The 24,268-nt window shown below is 44.3% G+C and overlaps 1 protein-coding gene across 2 annotated transcripts in view; it reads right to left on the bottom strand.

The window, feature by feature from the left end:
- IL17RD (interleukin 17 receptor D) overlaps positions 1–24,268 on the bottom strand; it is an 82,320-nt gene that overhangs the window by 24,362 nt on the left and 33,690 nt on the right. Inside the window, exons 1-2 of one of the 2 annotated variants that reach the window (XM_060203075.1) lie at positions 10,156–10,260; positions 7,036–7,093 (exon numbers count right to left, since the gene is read on the bottom strand). In XM_060203075.1, the coding sequence (XP_060059058.1) occupies positions 7,036–7,093; positions 10,156–10,200 (103 nt within the window). In that variant the 5' untranslated portion in view covers positions 10,201–10,260. Of the gene's footprint in view, positions 1–7,035; positions 7,094–10,155; positions 10,261–24,268 lie in introns of those variants that run through there. The other variant, XM_060203074.1, reaches the window with a different exon arrangement.

Raw genomic sequence — 24,268 nt, 5'->3', positions numbered from 1 at the left:
TTTTGCAGGGGAGGGAGGAGAGAACACTGGTTTCAGTCAAGACTGTGCAGACTGACTATCTCTGTCAAAAAAAGATTTTTTTGTAATAAGCTCTGGGTAGGGGACAGAGTGGCCAGAGCAGCATGTGAGTCTTCAGAGGCTACATCTGTCCCAATGTTGGGCAGAGCACCTTTTAACGCTGAATCTCACAGCTGGTCTCTCTCCCTCTGGTCTCCTTTGTACAATGTGGGTGTTAAACCAGATGCTTAGAAACATCTTCTCCCCAGCTCCCACTCTAAAATTCTCTCCGGTGTCCAAAAAACACATGTTGAATGCTTTGAGTGTGGCTTTTCATCAGAAGTAGAATTTGGTCTTATTAATCATTAACATATTTTCAAAAGAAGTATGATTGCAGTGCAGAGGAGGTTGTTTTCAAAGCAGATGGAGTTTATGAAAGAAGTCCTAATGCAATTAGACAAGGAAGTAGACACAAAACAATCTGGAAGATGGGTATTATTTTGGGGGGGAGGGAGGCAGGGAAGTGGCCTGAATTTTATGTGTGATGGACTCTGGAAAGACATTTAAAAAGGAAGGTAATTGTGTGTATGACTATCAGCTGGGAAAATTTCTGGAACCATCCGTTCCACTCCGGTTCCATGGCTGCCAGTCCTTAGCAACATCGCCCCGCCAGATATTCGTCGGGATGCGGCATCATCTAAGTTCATTTCCCACGTCTATGCTCGACCGGACCTGCCAATATACGCGGATATCTTCGCCCACTCTGTCCAACGCTTGACGTCTCGTCACCCAATCTGGTCTCCTACGCCTACACTGAACTTCTCTGTTCCAGTCTCTTGGAAACAGAGTTGGCAGTCAGCTGAGGTAAAGAACAAACACCTCATCACAGACCCCTGCAAGCGTCAACCCGGCTTTGACCTAGCACGTTATGATTGGGCCCTCCTCAATCGCTATCGAACAGGCCATGGCCGGTGCGCCGCTATGTTCCATCGCTGGGGAGCCAGAGATGACCCGAATTGCCCCTGCGGCTACAGACAATGACCCACATAGTCAATGACTGCCACCTCTCCAGAATCAAAGGAGGTCTCGAAACTTTACATCAGGCTCAACCTGACGTTGTTGACTGGCTACGGAAGAAGGGCAAACGCTAGAAGAAGAAGAAGCTGGGAAAAGTGTCCATTACATGTTCTTTGCTGTTGCCTCTGCAGGGCAAGGGCTTGTGGATGGCTTTTTCATTTTTCTTATGTTCTTTAGTGATTATCAGATATCCAGTGAATGTTTTCAGTCATTAAGTGAGAGATGTGTTACAGTAAAAAAAAATTCTACAGATTCAGTGAACTTAGAGAATGCCCCCCAACATGCCTGAGGTCCAGAGATCACAAATTCAAGCCCTCTGGCATCCACCTCACATCAGAGATGAACAGTGTGTGCTCTGGCCTCTTTCTCTTTCACTCATAAAAGTAAATATGTCTGATATTTATATACTTTCCCCATATTTGGGAGCTACTTTCTTCCCTGACCCAGCTTTCTAGTCCTATCCCCAACTCTGACACTATCTCCTCAGACAATACCTTTGGTCCACCTGCATGTTAACAGTTGGGCTTGGGCAAAAATTAGTGAAGTTATGAGCACCATGGAATATACCTAAAGTAGACCTACTAGCTTTTTCCAAAATGGAGCCCCCAAATCTTCATCTACAATATTCTTGCCTTTAGGTTCATGATCATTTAACAATTTGTTCTTTTTATATATATATATATATATATATATATATATATATATATATATATATATATATATATATATATATTTGGCCTCCAGGGTTACTGCTGGGGCTCAGTGACTGCACCACAAATCCACTGCTCCTGGAGGCTATTTTTTCCCCTTTTGTTGCCCTTGTTGTTTTATCGTTATGGTTAATATTATTATTGTTGTTGTTGGTGTCGTTGTTGGATAGGACAGAGAGAAATGGAGAGAGAAGGGGAAGACAGAGAGGGAAGAGAAAGACAGACACCTGCAGACCTACTTCACCGCCTGTAAAGCGACTCCCCTGCAGGTGGGGAGTTGAGGGCTTGAAACCGGATCCTTACGCAGGTCCTTGTGCTTTGAACCACCTGTGCTTAACCCACTGCGCTACCACCTGACTCCCTTAATTCTTTTTAGCCACCAGGTTCCAGGTGCTACCATGATGCAAACTTGACTTCCCTGGGCAGATGACTCCACCAATGTGTCCTGGAGCCCTGCTTACCCAGAGCCCTGCACCACTAGGGAAGGAGAGAGACAGGATGGGAGTATGTATTAACCTGCCAATGCCCATGTTCAGTGGGGAAGCAATTACAGAAGCCAGACCTTCCACCTTCTGTACCCCATAATGATCCTGGGTCCACACTCCCAGAAGGATAAAGAATAGATAGCTTTCAAGGGATGGGGATGGGATAAGGAGTTCTGGTGGTGGGAACTGTGTGGAATTGTACCCCTCTTATCCTATGGTCTTGTCAATATTCCCATATTATAAATAAATAAAATAAAATAAATGTCTGGGGCTGTCCCCCATGGTACACCTAGTTGAGTGCATATGTTACCATGTGCAAGGACCCAGGTTCAAGTCCCTGGTCCCCACCTGCAGGAGAGAAACTGCAGAATGGTAAAGTGGGGAGTCAGGCTGTAGCATAGCGGGTTAAGCGCAGCGGGTGGCGCAAAGCTCAAGGACCAGCATAAGGATCCTGGTTCGAGCCCATAGCTCCCCCTCTGCAGGTGAGTCGCTTCACAAGTGGTGAAGCAGGTCTGCAGGTGTCTGTCTTTCTCTCCCCCTCTCTGTCTCCCCTCCTCTCTCCATTTCTCTCTGTCCTATCCAACAACAACTACAACAAGGGCAACAAAAGGGAATAAATACATAAATATTTTTCAAAAACTTAAAAAAATGGTGAAGTGGTGCTACAGGTCTCTCTCTCTATTTCTCCCTGTCTATCCAAAGTAAATAAAGAATTTTTTTTTATCATTGTTGTGCTTATTATTGTTGTTACTGATGTCATTGCTTTTGGATAGGACAGAGAAATGGAGAGAGGAGGGGAAGACAGAGAGGGAGAGAGAAAGATAGACACCTGCAGACCTGCTCCACCGTGAAGTGACTCCCCTGCAGTTGGGGAGCTGGGGGCTCGAACTGGGATCCTTACTCTGGTCCTCATGCTTCACGCCATGTGCACTTAACCCACTGCACTACCACCCGACCCCATTAAAGAAAATTTTTAAAAGAAAAAGAAGTTATATAGTTTAATGCCTTGAGTAGGCACTGGGAAATTGGTTCTTGGTTATTTCATACAGACATAATAACCAGTTAACTGAGCAGTAGTAACAGTAGTAGTAATGGGAAGTTGTATGTGGAAGAGAGAAGTATCTTTTTCAATGAAAACTACACATACACACGCACACACACACACACACACATATATATACATTAACATAGTCTGGGTCTGATTATTAACAACTTGAAAGTTTTGGGTTCTAATTTTTAAAAAATGCCCAAATGATATTTTGCCAAAATGCAACCAAGCTTTGGAAGACTAAGGAGTCAGTGTGAACTGTGGATTAAATTCAAATTAAGTGCTAATGACTTAGAAAGAAAATAACAACTAAGATAGGCATCAGCAGAGGCCAAATATTTAGTCCTGTGAAGAAAACAAGAAAATACTTATAACTTGTACAGGTATAGATCCCCTTTCACAAACTCCATATTAAATTAGAGATGCAAATACTTGTTTGCAGCTGACCGGAAAATTTTGAACTCTTGAATGTAATAGAAGATCTGCTTGTATTACATTCAAGAGTTACATTACATTCAAGTTGTATTACATTCAAGATCTGCTTGGGAGCATATATTAGAAATTAACTTTCTAAGTCAAAGAGAGCTCCTTTACACATGTCTTCACTTAGCTTTACTTACCAAATATCATGGATCTGGAAAATCTTTCATTAGCCTCACAGAATTTACCCAGAACAAGCACACACATCCCAGTAATGTCTGGGTGTCACATGTAAGTCCTTATTGGTTAATTTAAAATACTCAAGTCAGCAACGGTGAATTTGACACCTAATATACTTGTATATTAAAATTGTCAGATTCTGGGAGTCAGGCAGTAGCAGCGGGTTAAACACAGGTGGTACAAAATGCAAGGACCAGTACAAAGATCCTGGTTCAAGCCTCTGGCTTCCCACCAGCAGGGGAGTTGCTTCACAAGCAGTAAAGTAGGTCTGCAGGTGTCTTTCTCTCCCCCTCTGTCTTCCTCTCCTTTCTCCATTTCCCTCTGTCCTATCCAACAACAACAACATCAATAACAACAACAATAATAACTACAACAATAAAACACAAGGGCAACAAAGGGAATAACTATTTTTTTAAAAATTGTCAGATTCTGTGGACCGGGAGGTGGCGCAGTGGTAAAGCTTTGGACTCTCAAGCATGAGGTCCCAAGTTTGATCCCCGGCAGCACATGTGCCAGAGTGATGTCTGGTTCTTTCTCTCTCCTCCTATCTTTCTCATAAATAAAATCTTTAAAAAAAATTGTAAGATTCTATACACAACCTCAGAAACTCTGCTTTGTTAGTGATCATTCCAGAGGCCTCCATGCTACCTACATCTAAAGATGCATCAAATGTCAAGAATTACTAATTATGAATTAAGCTCCCTCTTATCAACATGTTTGCTTATAAATTATGGCTCACAGCTCTATGCAATTACCTTTCGAGGCATGAAAGTAGCTGTTTGAATGGCATTGTATATGCTTAATTAAAAAAAAAGGCACTTCCATGCACCCCTGACCCGCAAAAATAGAAAAAAGCCTATAGAAAACAACTCAAGGCCAGAGAGAGACAGTTTATCAGGTAGGGCATATACCTTGCCATGCTTGAGGTCCACGTTCAAATGCAAGCATAGATGTACCATGCACCAGGAATGATCTGGTGTTGTGTGTCTGGTGTTGCGTGTGTCTGTCTGAACTAAATGGTCAGTTCAAGGGTGATAAAGATCCCCCAGCTCTGAGGGAAGGAAGGAAAGAAGGAAAGAAGGAAGGAAGGAAGGAAGGAAGGAAGGAAGGAAGGAAGGAAGGAAGGAAGGAAAGAAGGGTGGAAGGGTGGAAGGGAGGGGAGGGGGGAGGGAAGAGAGGAGGGAGGGGGAAAGGGAGGGAAGGGAGTGAGGAGATTGAGGAGAAAGGGAAGAAGGGGGATTATTTCAGGCAGAAGAAAGCATATATATTTGCCACCAGGGTTATCACTGGGGCTAAGTGTCTGCAAGAATCTATTGCTCCCAGTGGCCATTTTTTCCTTTTTAATAATTTAATATGACAGAGAGAAATTGAGAGGGGGAGGAGGAGATAGAGATAGAGATAGAGAGAGAGAGAGAGAGAGATACCTGCAGCAGTGCTTCACCACTCATGAATCCCTACACCCCAAAGGTGGGGAATTGGGGGCTTGAACCTGGGTGCCTGTGCATGATAATGAATGCACTCAAGTGGGTGTGCCATCATCCAGCCCAAAAGTTAAGCATTCTTGACAGAAAGGGTTAAAAGGTGGTTGTATTCCAACTCCAGCTGGAATGGATTCTAACATTAACAGATAAGGACTACTGTGTGCACACTGCCAGCTAGTTACAGAGTTGTCAAGTTATAAGAAGTACCTCCTTTAAATCTCAAAATGATGCTTAGGAAGAAAGTAATTTTTTTTTTCTGGTAAGAAAATGAACTGTGAGGAGTTGAGTTTCCTGCCAGGCTCAGATAGCCAAAGGTAGGTAGCTGACAGGAACTCAAACCCCAGGTCTGCACGGAGACCCCTAGCCCCACCTGGGACACTGATTCACCTGGCCCACTCTGTGTATATGAAAAGTTCTAATTAAAGGGCAGTGTTTAAAATGTTCATGCAAGGGATGGGGGAGATAATCAACTCAGTGTGATGTCCAGAAGTTCCAGGATCAACTCCCAGCTCTGTTAGAAGCCAGAGCTGAGCATTGCTCTGGTAAAAAAAAAAAAAAAAAAAAATTAAAATCCCACTCTTTTGGGGGAAATGCATCTGGCTACTCTGGGAATTTTCCAAGGCCACAAAGAGATAAAACTGATAACTAGTGTCCTCAAGCCACACCTGGGCTAGCCTGCATGCCACAGGTCCCATTACTTATATCCAACACTTGGACAGCTTCTGGCATTCATCTCTTGCTTGGTCCTATGTTTTTTTGTTCTGGAAGGGTTCTTTATTCCTCCGATGATTTGCTAGGACTTCTATGCCTGCAGGATTCCACTGATCTTGGCAAACTCTTTTCTTGTTTTCCTTCCTTTCTTCTTTTTAAAAATATATTTATTTATTATTGGATAGAGACAAAGAGAAATTGAGAGGGGAGGGAAGATAGAGAGAGAGAGACAGAAAGACACCTGCAGCACTGTTTTGCCATTTGTGAAGCTTTCCCCTGCAGGTGGGGACTGGGGGCTTGAACCTGCGTCCTTGCACACTGTAATGTGTGTGCTTAATCACATGTGCTACCACCTGGCCTCCTTTCTTTTCTCTTTTTCTCAGATAGGAGTGAAAGAGGGAGAGTTGTAAAGAGAAGTAGAGACCCCACAACACTATTCCACCACTCATGAAGCTTCCTTTTTGTGTGGTGTTCCTGTGTGATGGGCCAGGGGCTCCAACCTGGGTCTTCACATGTGTCAAAATGTGCATTCTACCTGATGAGCTGTCCCCCATCCTCACTCCCAGGCATCTCATTCACTCTTGAGGATATGACTCCATCCCAAAAGACTGGAGGCAGTGAAGGTGTCCATATATAGTTTCTCAGAACTCTATGGAAGACAGCTGGCTTGTTCTGACTACCAAATACCTGAACAGGTGAACTGAGCCTGAGTTGAACACATCCTACTGACAGATCTGAGCAGGTTCAGAAGCCCCCCCCCCCAACACACACACACACACACACACACCAACCCCAGAGTCCTTGGAACTAATGGCGTTAGATGACTAATGGTCTACTCTCCTGGCAGTCCCAGGGGGTTCACTTACTGTCGTAGCGCAAGGTGATGCTGTGCAGTCCACTGTTCCTGCTGGCCGAACCCACTCCCTGAGGGGAAATAAGAGAGCACAGTGAGGAGAGTGTCAGGTGGCTTTCCCAGCAGAGGACCCATGTTGCCCAAACACCCAGGGGATGGAAGAGACCCAGGGTTATGCCAGCCACTGAGCAGTATCTACTGCACTTCCCCTTATTCCACCCACTTGAGCCTACACCAATGCCCCCCAATCCTAGAGGTTCTTAACCAGCAGCCTACTGGGGTCACTCCTCCTAAGACAATAGGATCAGGCAATTTTGTCTTTGGGGGGGGGGCTAAGTAATAACTTACTAACAGTAAAATGGGGACCCCAGGTTGCCAGCTGGAGCCCTTCCAGTTGGATCTGCTTTAAGCACTGACTGGTTGTAAGAACCCGCCGGGCGGATGCTCTGGTCCAAAAGCCACGACAGATAAGCCATTCCTCAAGTCTACGAGAAACAGGTCTCCCTTTCCAAGACCAGGAATGAGTGTGGGAGTGAGCTGTTACTTTTAATGAGAAAATTCCTCACAGCATCCATACCTATGCTTGGACTAGACAGGGTGGGTCATAAAACGGAAAAGAGAACACTATAAAAGGTCTAATACTGGGTGATGTGGCCATTAGCCATCTGCACTCTTAAAAACAGGGATAACAACTCCACCAGACTTCCCACTTTAATTATAGAAGCCACAGGAGGAGCCGGGAACCCTCCTCCAGCCCTGCTGTTTCCTAACCCCCACCCCTTCTGCATCATGGGAAAGAACTGCCACAGCTCTGCCCACTCTCATTGCACGGCTTGGGGAATAATCTGCACATTTGCCAGTTGGTCTTTATGGCAGGATTCTCCAAAAGCACATCTATTCTGTTACACTAAAGGATGGGAAAAGATTCTGACCACACAGCTAAGGTTTCCATTCCATGAGGAAGAGCCTTGGGGAAGGACCATATGCTGGCCGTCCAGCATTTAACAGGTAACTGAAGTACTGACACACAATGTGCATAACACTTCTGAGGGGGCCCCCAGTTCTAGGCCATGGCCTTAGCACCTCCACAGGCTGCAGGCTTGGTTACGCTGCTTATTCTGAAGCCAGGCAGCCCACTGCAACTGGATCCTGGAGCTCAGATAATTATGAACCCTAGGAAAGCACAGCTGTGCAGAAAGAGATGGATGGACACACACACACACACACACACACACACACACACACACACACTACTCATTAAAGCAAAGAATGAACAGAACAATGAGAACAATGTCTAACTCATGGGGTACACCAGCCTTGGATCTACTGGGGCTTCCCTAATTCTCAACTTACCCTCCTCTTACTTCAGCTTCCCTCCCTCCTTTCCCCACTGACACAAGATTCTAGAATTCCTCACCTGAATGAAACTTGTTAAGTGCTCCCTTATTAAAATTCAATATGCTTCAAAACTCCTTAGGTTATAATCCATGCAAAGGAGAGGAAGAATGATTTCCTGATGGTCAAAGACAGAGGAGTGCAAGTTTGCATGAAACCACAGAGGAGACCATGCCAGGCCCTTCTGATACCCAAGATACCCCTTCTCTCTAACAATTCCCAGGACAGAGTCACTGAGTCTGATATTATGCTAGGTATAAACAGCTCTCTTTCCTGCCTCAGGTGTGAGGTGGCATGCCACCCATCCTCTCATTGTAATGAAGGGTACTTCATTTTAAAAAAATAATAATAATAAGTTTTATCTGGAGGGAGCTAGTAGTTTACAGTGAAGCTGTTAACACGGGTACAATTTCTCATCTCCCTGAGATGGGTGTCCACAGAAAACTCTCACCCCCAGCCTAGGTCCATTTCCACCATCATGCACCAGGACCTCAAGATTCTCTTCACCCCTTTCTGCCCTCTTCTTCCCCAAGAGTCCATTGCTTTGGTGAAATACATCCCACCCAGTTCAAGTTTCACTTTGTGTTACCCCTCTCTGTCTTTATTTTTTAAGTTGCACCTATAAGTGAGATCATTCTATATTTGTCTGAAGAGTTACTCATATGTGGACCATGTTTCAAGTAAACAAATACATCTCAAGTTGCACCTGACCTGTCAACAACACTCAGTACAAATGGCAAGTCAAGGTATGTGTTGTTAGAGGGCATCAGTCATAAGAATACATTGCTCTATGGGGGCCCACAAAGGGGTCTATTGTGTTGTTCCTGATAGAGATGACTGGTAAAATTGGGGAGAGGGATTTATTTGAGGTCTAGGCCCATCATGTCTGTTTGGGAATCTCAGGACTCCCTGACTAGGGCCCCAGCTGATGGGGTGGCCTGATAGTGACTGAAGAATCATCATTAAAGCATGCCAGTCTCTTGCCCTTATTCAGCTTTTGCAGTCCTTGCTTTGATAAGGTTAGCTTTGGAGTGAGTGAGGGAAGTGTAATAGGAAATAGGTAAGGAGAATATTTAAATATAAGTAGACACGATTTCATTATGAACTTTATACTGACTCACTGCAGACTATTGTGTACTTTCGCTTTCAGGTATATATTTTGCCATAATTTATGGATACATGTGAACATATGCTCTATCTCATGGGACCTGATCTATATCTAGGTTTTGGAACTTTGTTAGGAAGTGATCTCATGGTGTGGTAAGCTGGCACCATTCCCTACCTTGCTGAGCACTGCATCCTTGCCCAGGCCCAGCATATCTGAGTCACGTGCAAGACCTATGTCCAGACCCCAGGGGACTCTGCCCACCAAGACAATCTCTGATAGGCAAATCTGCCCCACATTTCTGTGCTCCTAGCCTACCTGGTTCCAAAGAAGGCCCCTGCCTACCTTCTGAGCTACCTTCTCCACCTCCAAAATCCCTTAAGGCACTGTACTGCCATCAGCACCATCTCTCCTCACTCCCCATGGTGCCCATGGCCACCTTTCTGCCTTAGGTCTGCTGTTTCTGACACAGTTGGCTGAACACTTACCAACTCACTATCATTTGGCTAGAGTGACATTTCTGCTGAGGATGAAAAATGGCCACTCTGATTCCACAGGAAACCAGAGAACATATCCCCCATGCCCATACTATTCTGACCATGGAGCTCAGAAGCAAGACTACAATGCCAGTACCTGCTTTGGTGGGCACTGCAGATACCTTTTGCTCCCCAGAGTCATAGAGATCACAGCTCCTGGGAATGTGTAACAGTCAGGTGCTCCATCAGGCTTCCCACAGCTCACATCAAGCCTCTGTTCTTCAGCCTCTGTTCTTCAGCCTCTGTTGAGCCCTCAGAGCCACCCAAGAAACTGCGTACAGGCTGGCCCATACAACTCAGTGATTTCCTCACACCTTGTGGTAGACAGAACAACCACTTCCTCCAATGGAATCCTCAGAATCTATGGATATTTTACTTCCCAGGAGAAAAATATTCTTTGCAGATGCAATAAAGTTTAAGGATTCCAGACTGGGAATTCTGTATTATCCAGGGAGCCCAATGCAATCATAATGACAGCAAAGAAGAGAAGAAAGTCAGGGGAGACATGACAATGGAAGCAGATGACAGAGAAATAGAGATAAGCATTTATTTTTATTATATTTTTTGCATCCAGGGTTATTGCTGGGGCTCAGTGCCTGCACTATGAATCCACTGCTCCCAGGGGCTATTTTTTCCCTTTTTGTTGCCCTTGTTGTTTATTGTTGTTATTATTATTGTTATTTTGTTATTGCTGTTGTTGTTGTTGGATAGGACAGAGAGAAACTGAGAGAGGAGGGGAAGACAGAGAGGGGGAGAGAAAGACAGACACCTGCAGACATGCTTCACAGCTTGTGAGGCAACCCCCTGCAGGTGGGGAGCTGGGGGTTCGAACCAGGATCCTTATGCTTGTCCTTTCACTTCATGCCATGTGTGCTTAATATGGCCCCCCCAGATAAGCATTTAAAGAAGGTATACTACTGGTTAAGAAGATGAAAGCAAAAAGGGCCAACAAGTCAAGGAATGCAGGTGCCTTTAGTTGTTGGCAAAGGAGCCAGCCTTGCCAACATCTGGTGTCTAGCCCCATAAGATAGCATTTTGAAATTGTTACTCCAAGGTAAACAAATCTATGCTGTCTTAAGTCACAAAGTCTGTGATTATTAGTGATGGGAGCAACTAAGATGCATTTACTCAATTTCAGCTGTGTCACAAATTAAAATGGATCTTGGTATCACATATGTGACACATGTTGTCATCTTCTTGCAACCCAAGCAGACAGATTGTATCTGTCACTATACCAGTGACACCCTAGCTTTAGACAGTCACAGAGCACTGACCCATGAGAGCTGATGCTAGACACTTTACTACCTCAGATACAGCTGTATACCTGGAGCAGAAGTGGGCTTAATACAATGGCTTTAGAGATGCACAGAGGTATGTCCAAATATTGCACTTTTCATCTGTGTGACTGTGAGCAAATTTCTTTTATTTGGGTATTTATTTACTTACTTAGTCTATTTGATAGGACAAATGGAAATCGAGAGGGGAGGGGAAAATAGAGACACCTGCAGCACTGTTTCACCACTCATGAACCTCCCCTCCACACACACACAGGTGGGGACTGAGGGTTGAATGTGGGTCACACATGGTAACGTGCACTCAATCAGGTGTGCCACCACCCTTCTGCATCTTGCTTCCCTGAGCTGTGAATAAAGTGTGTGAATAAAACACCTGGGAGAGGGAGTCGGTCAGTAGCACAGCAGGTTAAGTGCACATGGCACTAAGCGCAAGGACTGGCGATAGGATCCTGGTTTGAGCCCCTGGCTCCCCACCTGCAGGGGGGTCACTTCACAGGGGGTGAAGTAGATCTGCAGGTGTCTGTCTTTCTCTTCCCCTCCTCTCTCCATTTCTCTCTGTCCTATCTAACAACAACGATGACATCAATAACAACAACAATAAAAAATAAGGGCAACAAAGAGGGAAAATAAATAAAGATTAAAAACTTTAAAAAAATAAAACTAAAACACCTAGGAGAGGATTAGACGGGGGAACCACTGAGATGGCCTATGTCAAGTGCTCAGTAGGACAGTATCTGACATATAATGAAACAGTTGTTTCTTTTTAAAAAAATATATTTTGCTTTATTTTGATGAGAGAGAGAGAGATCAGAGTGTTGTTCAACTCTGCCTTATGGTGGTGTGGGGGATCAAACCTGGGACTTTGGAGCCTCAAATATGAAAGTCTTTTCACATAACCATTATGCTATCTCCCCAATCCATGAAGCAGTTATTTTATACTCAGAAATGTTATGAGTCTGTCCTTGGAGGGAAAAAAAATCCTGTTCTAACAATGTAAGAGTTGTTCTACATATACAGGAATGACCTCTAGGGATGGCCTGCCGCCAGCATCCTGACCATGGGGCAGAGAATGAGAGAAGAGTAGATGGACAGGTCAGGGCAAGGAGGTAGAAGGCACTAACCACTGGACCAAAGGATGTATTCTGCTAATGGTCTGGGTGGGAAGGGGTGAGTGGCCAACGACTTCTCTGATAAGAGCACAGACTGGATCAAATGAGAGAAAATGAAGGCACCACATCCCACTCCCACTTATGCTTGTTTCACAGTCCTGGACCTGACACATAGTCCTTAAACATTTTATTTTTATTTTTTTCCTTAATGATGAGTACATGATTAAACTAGGTACTATATACAGAGAATCTAAGAGAGCCTGGCTTGATGTGGCAGAGACTGTGAGGCCACAGTGCAGAGAGAGTGCAGATGAGGCAACTCACAAAGCTGGTGTTCCCGGAAACAATTCCAATAAGCTATTACACCCATTTTGATCTTTTTTTTTTTTTTTAATGAGCTGACAATTAAGAATACTTGCTTGCTGCCAGTTGTTTAAAATCTACAAATACCAATCCTGTGGCCTCAGGGTGTCACATTCTCAGTTAATTAACCTCCCCCATTTGCTGTACCAACAGGCAGCATTCAATTTGTCCATATGTGAGCTGTGAAGCCAGCTTGAGGTGCCTAGAGCTCTGCAGTGTCAGTTGCAGGAAGTGGGAGCATAATGAGGAACAAAAAAACATCTTAGGGGCTGGGCAGTGGTGCAACTGGTTAACGATACACATTACCATGTACAAGGACCCAAGTTTGAGCCCCTGCTCCCTCCCAGCTGTGGGGAAGCTTCATGAGCAGTGAATCAGGTCTGCAGGTGTCTTTCTCTCTTTTTCTCACCCTCCACTCTCAATTTCTCTCTGTCCTATCAAAAAAGAAAAAAAATGGCTGCCAGGAGTAGTGGGATTATAGTGTTGGCACTGAGCCCCAGCAACAACCCTGGTGGCAATTAAAACAAACAAAATATTTTACTCAGGAATGGGGAGGGTGCCTTTAAGTGTTCTAAAGAAAGAAATACATCTAATTCTAAAGGCAAAAACATACACTAAGTTCCATCCATATGGCCAAACTGCAAAAGCACAAAGATGCCCTGGGTCAGGACCCACAAGGAACAGCCACACTGGCCGGAGAAGCCATCAGATGGACAACGTCCTCAGGATTTTCGGGAAGACCTGAGTCATTTGAAGACTCCGGCTTCCCTGCCATTTTGGGAAAAAATGCATTTTTGAGAAGGACTATGCTAATGACAGTGCCCTCTTTACCATTTGAAGGTTGGTAAAACCAGCCTAAACAAGCTTATTTCCAAATCAGTTAGAAAACTATCAGAAAGCTGGGGAGATCTTTGTGAATGGAGTTAGGGTGAAAATTTAAGTGCAAGCACGTGTCAGAAAGAACCAAGAGGATGTTTGTGTGTGTATATTTTAGCTAACCTGAGTAATTGCTAAAAATGAAGGCCAGTCCATCCTTTCTAGTTCCCCTATATTTCCCCTGTGTTGGTTTCCAGTGTATTGGTGAGGTTGAAAAGATAGCAGGCAACTCTGGGAGGCTGAAAATGAACAACAGAATTGCGGCCAGGCCATGGCCAGGTAAGGGAAAAAGACAAAGTGTGGGGTCAATTTGCTCGCTGCAGGTTCAGATGGTGTCATAAACAAAGACAGATTTCACTTCCTTTACTTCAAACCTTTAAAAAAAAAAAGAGGGGAAAAAGAAAGAATGAAAAGGAGTCGGCAAAAAGCAGAGAAGCCCCAGGTGATGTAAGCCAAGGAGAATGCTGGCAAACTCAAAACACAGGGAAAATAAATCACAAAGCCAGCCTGGGCCTGGATCTACTCAAGATATTTGCTCCACATTCCCGAGAGCTGCTCTCTCTCACTCTCCAAGATGCAAGTAGCTTCAGAAACCATGGGTGCCAGCCAGCTGTCTGATTTGGGGAGGTGAAGCCTTGGCTGGTGGGGAACACACAAGCTCTGGGGATGGGGGGTGGGGGGAGTGCCAGTGGGTCCCTACCAGCAATTACCATGTCGGCCCCCAAAGACCCGGAGATCTTAAGCTAATTAGAGAGATTTGCTCTAGGAGGTAGGAAATCACAACTCCAAAGCATGGCCTGTGCACCAGACCAGAGCCGTAATCATGATTCATCTCCGACATGCTGCTAATCAGCACACACATGTTCCTCATTTCACGCTCCCCAAAGGAAAGCTGGAGGGACAATTGTTTCTGAGGTTTAACACGGGGCCAACTCATGCCAAGTTGCCATGTGTCCTGCTTATCAAACTAAAAGCTCTAGTTTTCATCTGGGCTTCTCTTCACTATTCTGCCTTCTCCCTCCTGCCCCCACCCCAAGAAAATCCATTCAACAAAGAAAAAGATGGGTTAGGGTATTTATGAGTTATTTCTCAGACAGCTGTTTTTTTGTTGTTTTTTTTTTTTTTAAATTGAGATCCAATTGAAGACTGAAGAAATGGCTCATTTGGATAGTGTGATGCTTTGTCAGGTACGTGTCTCACTCCACACTGAAGGAAGCTTGAGTTCTGTGGGCTCTTTCACTAGTCTCCCTCTCCCTGCCTTTCTGTATCAGAGAGAGAGAGAGATACAACTGCTATATAGTTGATATGTAACAGTGTGTACATTTAAGGTGAACAACATATTGATTTTAAACATGTATATGCTACAATATGACAACAACTTTTATTGCAACTTTCTAGATGGCAGTGGCCTGAGTGGAATTTAGTGTATTTTAAAAGGCACCTCACTTCAGGCTTTCATGATTTTTTTATTGCTTTGCCACTAGAACATACATATGCAGTCACAGTCCAGAGATATCCAAACACACACATACACAGACACATACACACAGACACACACAGACACAGTTTTTCCTGTGTATAAAAACAAAACAAAACAGATCCCTGCAAGTTCCTTGGTTTTTCACAAAGCCCAAGTGCTTTTTCCAATTAGTCCATTAGGGATCTGGGCTGTGTGTTCTCTGGTGGCTGATACTCACAGACAGGATTGTTCCATTTCTCCACTCTTGAGAACATTATAAAGGCAAGCTATAAAACATGCCTCTGGGTGGAGACTCAGCCCCTTCGCCTCTGCAGCACACATAGCTCCCCTCCCCTCAAACGAGAACCGCATGTTCAGGGGCCCACAGTCTTAAGGCAGCAGTCAACCCAGCTGCAGTCTAAAAAGCACGCACAGACAACTCACAGACATAGATTAACTGGGTTTCTGTAAATAACTGGCTACAAGGAGGAAGCAAACAACCAGTCACCCAAACACCTACCTAGCAAATCAGCTACTGGCTGGCTCTCCCTTAGCTGTGAAAGGTGATTACAAAGACTTGGCTCCAGAAGCCCAAGGAAGTTATCTTCCTGAGAGGGGAAAATAGTGATTAGACAATAGAGGGAAACTTAAAGCTATAAACATGACTGTGATGTCTAAGCTCAGAGGAAATGTTCAGATCAAAACAAAACTGCTAATAAAAAGCCTTAGGACCACACAGAGAGTGTTCAGGGTGCTGGGTTGTGCAGGGACTTCAAATACAGCTTCTGAGGCCCAGGGATGGAGTCTCCAAAGGCTGCATCACATCTGGAATTCTGCTTTCATAGCAAGAATGCCTGCAGAAATGGGGGGGGGTGTTGTGACGTTGCCATGGGGACCTGGCCTCCTCCAGCCAGGCAGGTCCCCAGCGCCCCACACATGTGCTTCCTTCAAGGTGGAATTCGCATATTTGGAAATTTTAGGAGGCTGGCCTTTTAGGCTTCAGAGCTAATCGAAACATCACAGCCCACACTAGAAAACCAGGCAACTCCTTTCTTTCTGTCAGCCTATTATTTCTGTTTACATGGTGGTCTCAGATAGAAAGACCTACTATACAGTGGGAAGTAACTCAAGTCCACACTAGATCTTTTCTCAAGCATTATTAGCAGGTGCCCCCTTTTTCAGGAAGGGAGAAGGGCTTCAATCATCTTTTTTATTAAAGGGGGGAGTAGACAGCATAAACATTATGCAAAGAGACTCTCACGTCTGAGGCTCCAAAGTCCCAGGTTCAATCCCCTGCACCACCATAAACCAGAGCTAAACAATGCTCCGGTAAAAAAAAAAAAAAAGAAAGAAAAGAAAAGAAAGAAAGGAAAGGAAAGAAGAGAAAAGAAAAGAAAATGTCTTGTTCTTTGATTGCAAAAATCTTAGTGAACCAGTCAGTCTATACCCAGAGCTGCCTCTTACTGGCCTATGGAGAGAGGGACCACATCACCAAAATGAGCCACCAGGGACACCAAGGCAGGGTTTCTTCATTTTAATAGTAGAGGATTCTGCCGTTGTGACAGAGAAAAGGATTCTAAAACTCACAGCAGAGTCCTGTGAGAATCTACTATATCCAGTCCCCTGCTCTGAGCCCCAACTCCTCTCACACAGCTGCTGGGGCATTCCCCAAGCTGAGGCCACTGAGAGATTCACTTCAGTTGTGAGACAAGAGGACAGAGGCCCACCCAGCAAGTGTGGATTCAAATACACACTATGCTATACACTGCTTTGTCTGTGGGCAGATGCTCCCATCACTCCTCAGCCTACTGCAATCCTTCCCCTCTGGGGCCCCAGTTGGCTCAATAAGATCTATACCTTCAAAATGTCTTTGGGCTGGGGAGACAGTATAATGGTTATGCAAAAAGATTTCATGTCTGAGGCACATCAGTTCCAAGTTCAAGCCCCAGCACCACCATCATACAGAACTGAGCAGTGTTCTGGTAAAACACAACCCTCAAATCTCTCTCTGTCTCTAAGGAACATTTCCCCCCTCAGTTCTAACCAGAATGTTCCAAGTCAAAGCAACAGTGAGCCTTGTCATAGGCCACTCTGCAAGGTCTGGCCTTTCCCAGATTTCCTAGGGAGGAAAGAAGGGAGTCAGGCAGCCCAGAGGTGAGGTAACAGTCACCAAGCCCCCCAGGCCAAAGGAGTGGCTCAGGTCCTGGCTGAGTGTGACACTCTGATTGAACCATATCCATCTAGTCTCTCAGATACAAGATCCAAATTGTGCCGCGCCCCCTACCCCCCCACCACCATTATACCCACACCCCTGCAGCTGAGGATTGCAAATATGTGTGCCTGTGTGTGCAAGCTCGCCCAGCCACATGAGCAAGGAAAAAAAGCAACAGGAAGTCAGCAGTGGAGAGGGAGGGAGGAGGGAGGGGGCCCAGGTGTTAACACTTAGCGCATCCTGCCCAGCCCCCTCCAGCTACAGGCCTGCGGCCTGGGAGCCCGGACACAGCAATTAGGGCCTTCCAGGGCTGGGCGCCTTTGTCCCCTGGCTAACATCATTAGCGGCTGACTTCCTGTGCATAACGGGGGCCTCCCAGGGGCCATCGCCTGCTGACCGGGGCAGGCCACTAGACTTCCTTTGTCAAAGACTCTCCAATGTTAACAAGCATGTGAACAAGTTTCTCCTCCCCAGCCCACATTCCCCCCCCCAATCACTCCTTAAGTCCACCAAACACTCACAGGGCAGTTCTCTGCAAGCTGGGGTTGTTCTTGGCTTGTGGGGATCTGAGTTATACTGATTTCCCAGGGTTACCCCATTTCGGAGTGGCCCTCATCAGAACTGTGTCGGAAATCTGCAGGGAGGTGAAGCTACTCAGGCTCAAGGTGCAAGTATGTGCTGAAGGTTTGTTAATATCCTGAAGCTTTCAAATACTGATCAGGTCGGAAAGTGCGGGTGGAGTGGGAAATTTGAGTGGCTATCTAGCTGCAGCTCCACTGTTCCCATCTGGCTCAGCAACACTATCTCCACTAAATCACAAAACCCCTCATTTCCCCCTCATACACCCAACAGAACACTCAGGTTTTACTTATTTATTGCCTCCAGGGTTATCGCTGGGACTCTGTACACTGTCCTGGCAGCAATCTTTTTTCCATTATTGTTGTTGTTATTGCTGGATAGGACAGAGAGAAGTTGAGGAAGGAGGGGAAGACAGAGAGGGAGAAAGACACCTGCAGACCTGCTTCATGGCTTGTGAAGCGACCCCCCCCTGCCCTGCAGGTGGGGAACCAGGGATTCGAACCAGGATCCTTCCGAGGTGCTTGCTCTTCGCACTATGTGTGCTAAACCCAGTGCACCACTGCCTGACACCCTCAGGTTTTATTTTTATAAGACCTTTGAATTGTGCAGGCTATGGAACCCATGAGCACACTCATGGTTGTACTGATTAGGCTGAGATCAGCAGTGCAGTATCATATGGGCCCCAGATCAAATTGATGGGAGCTACTCTCTTCCCTGATCCAGCTTTCTAGTCCTATCCCCAACTCTGACACTATCTCCTCAGACAATACCTTTGGTCCATCTGCATGTTAACTGTTGGGCTCAGACAAAAATTTGTAAAATCATGAGCACCTTGGAATACACCTAAAGTAGACCTACTACTAGCTTTTTCCAAAATAGAGACCCCCAAATCTTCATCTATAATATTCTTGCCTTTAGGTTCATGATCATTTAACAATTTGTTCTGCTTTATATCTTAATTCTTTTTCAGCCACCAGGTTTCAGATGCTATCATGATGCCAGCCAGACTTCCCTGGGCAGATGACCCCACCAATGTGTGCTGGAACCCTGCCTCCCCAGAGCCCTGCCACACTATGGAAAGAGAGAGATGAGTTGGGAGTATGGACCAACCTGCCAACACCCATGTTCAGCCAGACCTTCCACTTCTGCACCCCATAATGACCCTGGATCCATGCTCCCAGAGGGATAAAGAATAGGAAAGCTTTCAAGGGATGGGATGGGATACAGAGCTCTGGTGGTGGGAACTGTGTGGAATTGTACTCCTCTTAAGCTATGGTCTTATTAATGTTTCCATTTTATATATATATATATATTGGATAGACAGCAGAGAAAGAAAACCATCACTTCCATGATGCCAAGTTCCACCACCAACTTATTTTGATGAACCTTATAAATTTCAAGGGGTAAATCATTCCACTGTGAGTTCTGGTTTTTACCTTTAGCCAAACTAGTTTTAAAATCACAGGCTCTCAGAAGGATATATTCAAACTCTAATCATCCCTGCAACTTTATGTTTACTCACTTATTGGATGGTAGCCAACAGTCTGCTCTGAAATTATAAGCAATAAATCTAAAGGACTCTCTTCCCTAATTTCCCAATAATACTACATGAAATTTCCATTAAAGCAAGTACATTTTTTCATTCTCTTTCTCTCTCTGATATGTCAATTAAATCACTATGTGAGTTATACCAGGAAGTAACTGTACTTACTAAGAAGTATTCAAGCTTTTAGTTTCCTTGGTCAGCTAAGGAGTCATCCTTAGGGGGCCTAGTGGTGATGCACCTGGTTGAGCACACGTTATAATGCACAAGGACCCAGGTTCAAGCTCCTTGTTCCCATCTGCAGGGGGAAAGCTTCATGAGCGGTGAAGCAGGGCTACAGGTATCTCTTTGTCTCTCTCTTTCTACCTCTCTCTTTATCTCACCCTCCCCTCTCAATTTCTGGTTGTCTCTATCCAATAAACCAATAAAGAGAATAATAAAAAAAATTTTTTAAAAAAAGAGTCATCCTTAGGAGGGCAAAGGATCAGGTGAAACAAAATGTCAATGTTAATGGATTTCACATTTAGGTAAATGGGCCTTGGGGCTAAAGGAGGTCATGCATAGTGCCCAACGATGAATGCCTGGTGGCATGGACTAGCATATAGAGATGAGTCCCAGGAGGAAGACAGCCAAATAGAATAGAATGCAGAAGCACATTTCTCTGAGGACAATATGGCCCTAGTTGTGGGTTCCTACCCCTCTTATGGGGAGGAGGCAAACAAGTGCTGCAGAAACATCTTCCTTCCTTTTGGTCAACAGAGGAAGAAAAAAAAAATCTTCCCTTATTAGGTTTTTCATGATAAAATTTAATTTAATTTAATTTTTTTTTTAGTGACTATATTGATCCACAAAATTATTAGGTGACAGTTATAATTCCACATCGTACCCACCACCAGAGTTCTATATCCCTACTCTCTAGGGAGAATGTTTATAAAATCAAAGAAATAAGGCAGAAATAAGTAAGAAGTCTACAGTCTTATCATCACGTTGGGGCCAAAGCAGACACTTGCCAGATAGGATTAAAAGCTGCGATGAGGTGTTTTTTTCTAAGCTGTTTGTGTTGGGGGGCTGGAGGAAGGTTGCTCAGGGAGTCTAGCTAACATGAATTCAAACAAAAAAACAAGGGGATGGGTCTCTGTGAGGCCAAGCTGCCAAACAGCACTATCTTTTTGGAACAGAGCAAAGGCATCCATGGGAGCACTAGGAAGGAAAAGACCCAGACAGGCACAGCTGGCCCAGGGTACAAGGACTAGACCAGAGCCAGATGGAGTCTGCTGAGGATGCCATTTCCTCAACTACTCATGAGGGGCGAGATTTTTAGGGATCTTCAAACAGATTCCCTAAGAGAGAGCTTTCAGGTTCCTACTTTTTAAAAAAAAATTTTAAATATTTATTTATTTTCCCTTTTTGTTGCCCTTGTTGTTTTTCATTGTTGTTGTAGTTACTGATGTCGTCGTTGTTAGATAGGACAGAGAGAAATGGAGAGAGGAGGGCAAAACAGAAGGGAAGAGAAAGATAAGTCACCTGCAGACCTGCTTCACCGTCTGTGAAGTGACTCCCCTACAGGTGAGGAGCTGGGGGCTCGAACCGGGATTCTTACACCCGTCCTTGTGCTTTGCACCACATGCGCTTAACCCGGTGAGCTACCGCCCGACTCCCTCCTACTTTATTTTGAAGTGAGATTTCTCTCTCTATCTCTCCACTTTCTCATTTTTTAAAAATATTTATTTATTTATTCATTCCCTTTTGTTGCCCTTGTTGGGGTTTTTTATTGTTGTAGTTATTATTGTTGTTGTTGTTGTTGGATAGGACAGAGAGAAATGGAGAGAGGAGGGGAAGACAGAGAAGGGTGAGAAAGATAGACAACTGCAGATCTGCTTTACCACTTGTGAAGCGACTCCCCTGCAGGTGGGTAGCCAGGGGCTCGAACTGGGATTCTTGAGCCGGTCCTTGCACTTTGCGCCACCTGCGCTTAGCCCGGTGTGCTACTGCCCGACTCCCCCACTTTCTCATTTTTTTTTATTTTAAAAAATATTTATTTATTTATTCCCTTTTGCTGCCCTTGTTTTTTATTGTAGTTATTATTGATATTGTTGTTGTTGGATAGGACAGAGAGAAATGGAGAGAGGAGGAGAAGACAGAGGGGGAGAGAAAGACACCTGCAGACCTACTTCACCGCTTGTGTAGCGACTTTCCTACAGGAGCCAGGGGATCGAACCAGGATCCTTAAGTCAGTCCCTGAGCTTTGTGCCACATGCGTTTAACCTGCTGTGCTACCACCTGACTCCCCCACTTTCTCATTTTTATAACACACTCAAGGCAAAGGAAACTTAAGCACAAAGAATGTAAAATTTTTTTCCTGGTCACCAGTACTGTTGTCATAGACTTTGAAATCGCAACAAGATTAGATCTGAAACATTCTCATCCCCAACTCCCAAATAAAGGGTAATTACAAGATGTGATAGAGGTATTAACTAAAGTTGCACTGGTAATCATGTATAATATACAAATGTATCTAATTAACATGTTATACACCTTAAACTTAGTGTGTATGTCAACTACATCTCATTTCAAAGAAAAGTAAATCCTCCCCCAAACCTCCTCTTCCTCATTATTTTGAAGACTCTTCCCAGATTATCTCTACTGTATACATTACAGACCAAAACTTGATGTTAGATTCTAACATACAGAATTTTTTTTTCCTGATAAACCTCCACTAGATAGTAATGAAGCTCTTTTTTTAATGGCATGTTAGAATTTTGGAGTTGTGTGGTCTAATTCCAGTGACAAACTCTTTCCTTTTTTTTTTTCCTTCAATTTTTTTCTCCATTTCTTTTTTTTTCTTTTATTTTTTATTTAAGAAAGGATTAATTAACAAAACTATAGGGTAGGAGGGGTACAATTCCACACAATTCACACCACCCAATTTCCATTTCCCACCCCCTCCCCTGATAGCTTTCCCATTCTCTATCCCTCTGGGAGCATGGTCCCAGGGTCATTGTGGGTTGCAGAAGGTAGAAGGTCTGGCTTCTGTAATTAGAAAAAGACAGAAAGAAACATAGACACCACAGTAGCTGTGATGTCTTGTGCTCCCACATGATATTGGGACCTCAGACACAGGTCCTTGTATATGGTGAAGTGTATGCTCCTACCATAGGTGAACTATCTCCCAACCCTAACTGTAGCACTTTGAGGGGGGAGTCGGGGGGCAGTTAAGAGAGGAATTAACCATAAGACCCTAGTAAGGCGAGGCTTCAGACCACAGGGCCAATTTTTATGGGCTTAGCTAGCTCTAGTTATTGTTCATTTTCTACAAAGAGAAAGCATCTTTACTAAAGCTGTAAAGCAAGTCCCTTCTCCTATTCTAAAGCTGGCAATAGAGCAGGTGCATCAAGAAAGCTTCAAGGAAGTGGAGGGGTGTGAGAGGTAACTCATCTGGTAGAGGGCACAGTACCGTGTTCAAGAACCTAGCTTAGAGACCCTGGCCAACACATGAGAATACCTGCTGCACAGGGAAGCTTTATGAGAGATGAAGCTGTGGTGTCTTTCCTCTCTCCCCACCTATCTCTCTCCTCTCCCAACCCCCCCCCCATTTATCTCTATCTTTTATCCTCTATCCTAAAAAAGAAAGGAATAAGGAGAAGGAACAGAAAGAAGAGGAAAAAGAAAAAAAGGAGAGTCCACAGGAAGCAGTGAAATCATGTAGCAGCAAAGCCCCAGTGAAATCCAGGTGCCTCGCTCCCCACACCCCAAAAAAAACACTTTGGGGGGTATAGAAAATTAGCTCACCTGAATAGTGTACCTTCTTTGTCATGAGCAAGACCCAGGTTCAAGCCCTGTCCCCACTGCACTGGAGGAAGCACAGGTCCTGTGACAATCTCTCTCTTTGAAAAATGTTAGCCTTGGGAGGGGGTAGATAGCATAATGTTTATGCATATAGACTCTCATGCCTGAGGCTTCATCAAGTCCCAGGTTCAATCCCCAGCACCACCATAAGCCAGAGCTAAGAAGTGCTCTGGTAAAAAAAAAAAAAAAAGTCAGCCTCAAGTGGTGAAGCAAACATGAAGAAAATGATTCTTCTTGTTATACAGTGCACACAATGCAGATATTCCATTAGAGTGAAATGTCTTTATTGCTGTTTGTGGAGTAAATGGATGGATACATTTATTCTGTATGGTTTTTTCTTTTAAATACACCAATTTGGGGGAAGGTTATGATTAGTTGGCTAGTCTCATGGGAAAAACTGAGCTGTGTAAAATTAAAAGGGAAACACTGCCATATTTATAAAATGGTTGACAGTACTTACTGCACTGCACAGTACTGCAATGTAATAACACTACAGCCAGTGGAAGCCCAAGAGCTCCAAGTCTTAGTCAGGCAGCTGGAAGAACTCCAGGTGGACAGATTCCATCCAGTGAGTTGAGGAGATCCAACACTTCACTAATGAAAACAGTAAAATTCATCTGGTGAATTGGATCACAATATAAATATAGCCTGGGCACCAAAGGAGGAGCTTTGGCTAAGAAAAAAAACTTCACCTGATCTAAAAGCCAGATTTATCTGTACCCTAAGATTCTCTCCTTCTGTTTATGCATGAAAAACAAACCAGTTAATCAATAAACAGAATCTCTTGGACTAGACATATGTTTTATATTGGACAGCCATTTTTGGATGATTGAGAACAAGGATCCTCATTTTTTTTATTTACTCAAGCAAACAAAGCTAAAAATACATTAAATTAAAATTGATAACAATAGGGGTCAGGTGGTGGCAT

The sequence above is a fragment of the Erinaceus europaeus genome, chromosome 12, assembly GCF_950295315.1.
Source record: "Erinaceus europaeus chromosome 12, mEriEur2.1, whole genome shotgun sequence".
NCBI lineage: Eukaryota > Metazoa > Chordata > Mammalia > Eulipotyphla > Erinaceidae > Erinaceus > Erinaceus europaeus.
This window is presented reverse-complemented; position numbering and strand designations above follow the sequence as displayed.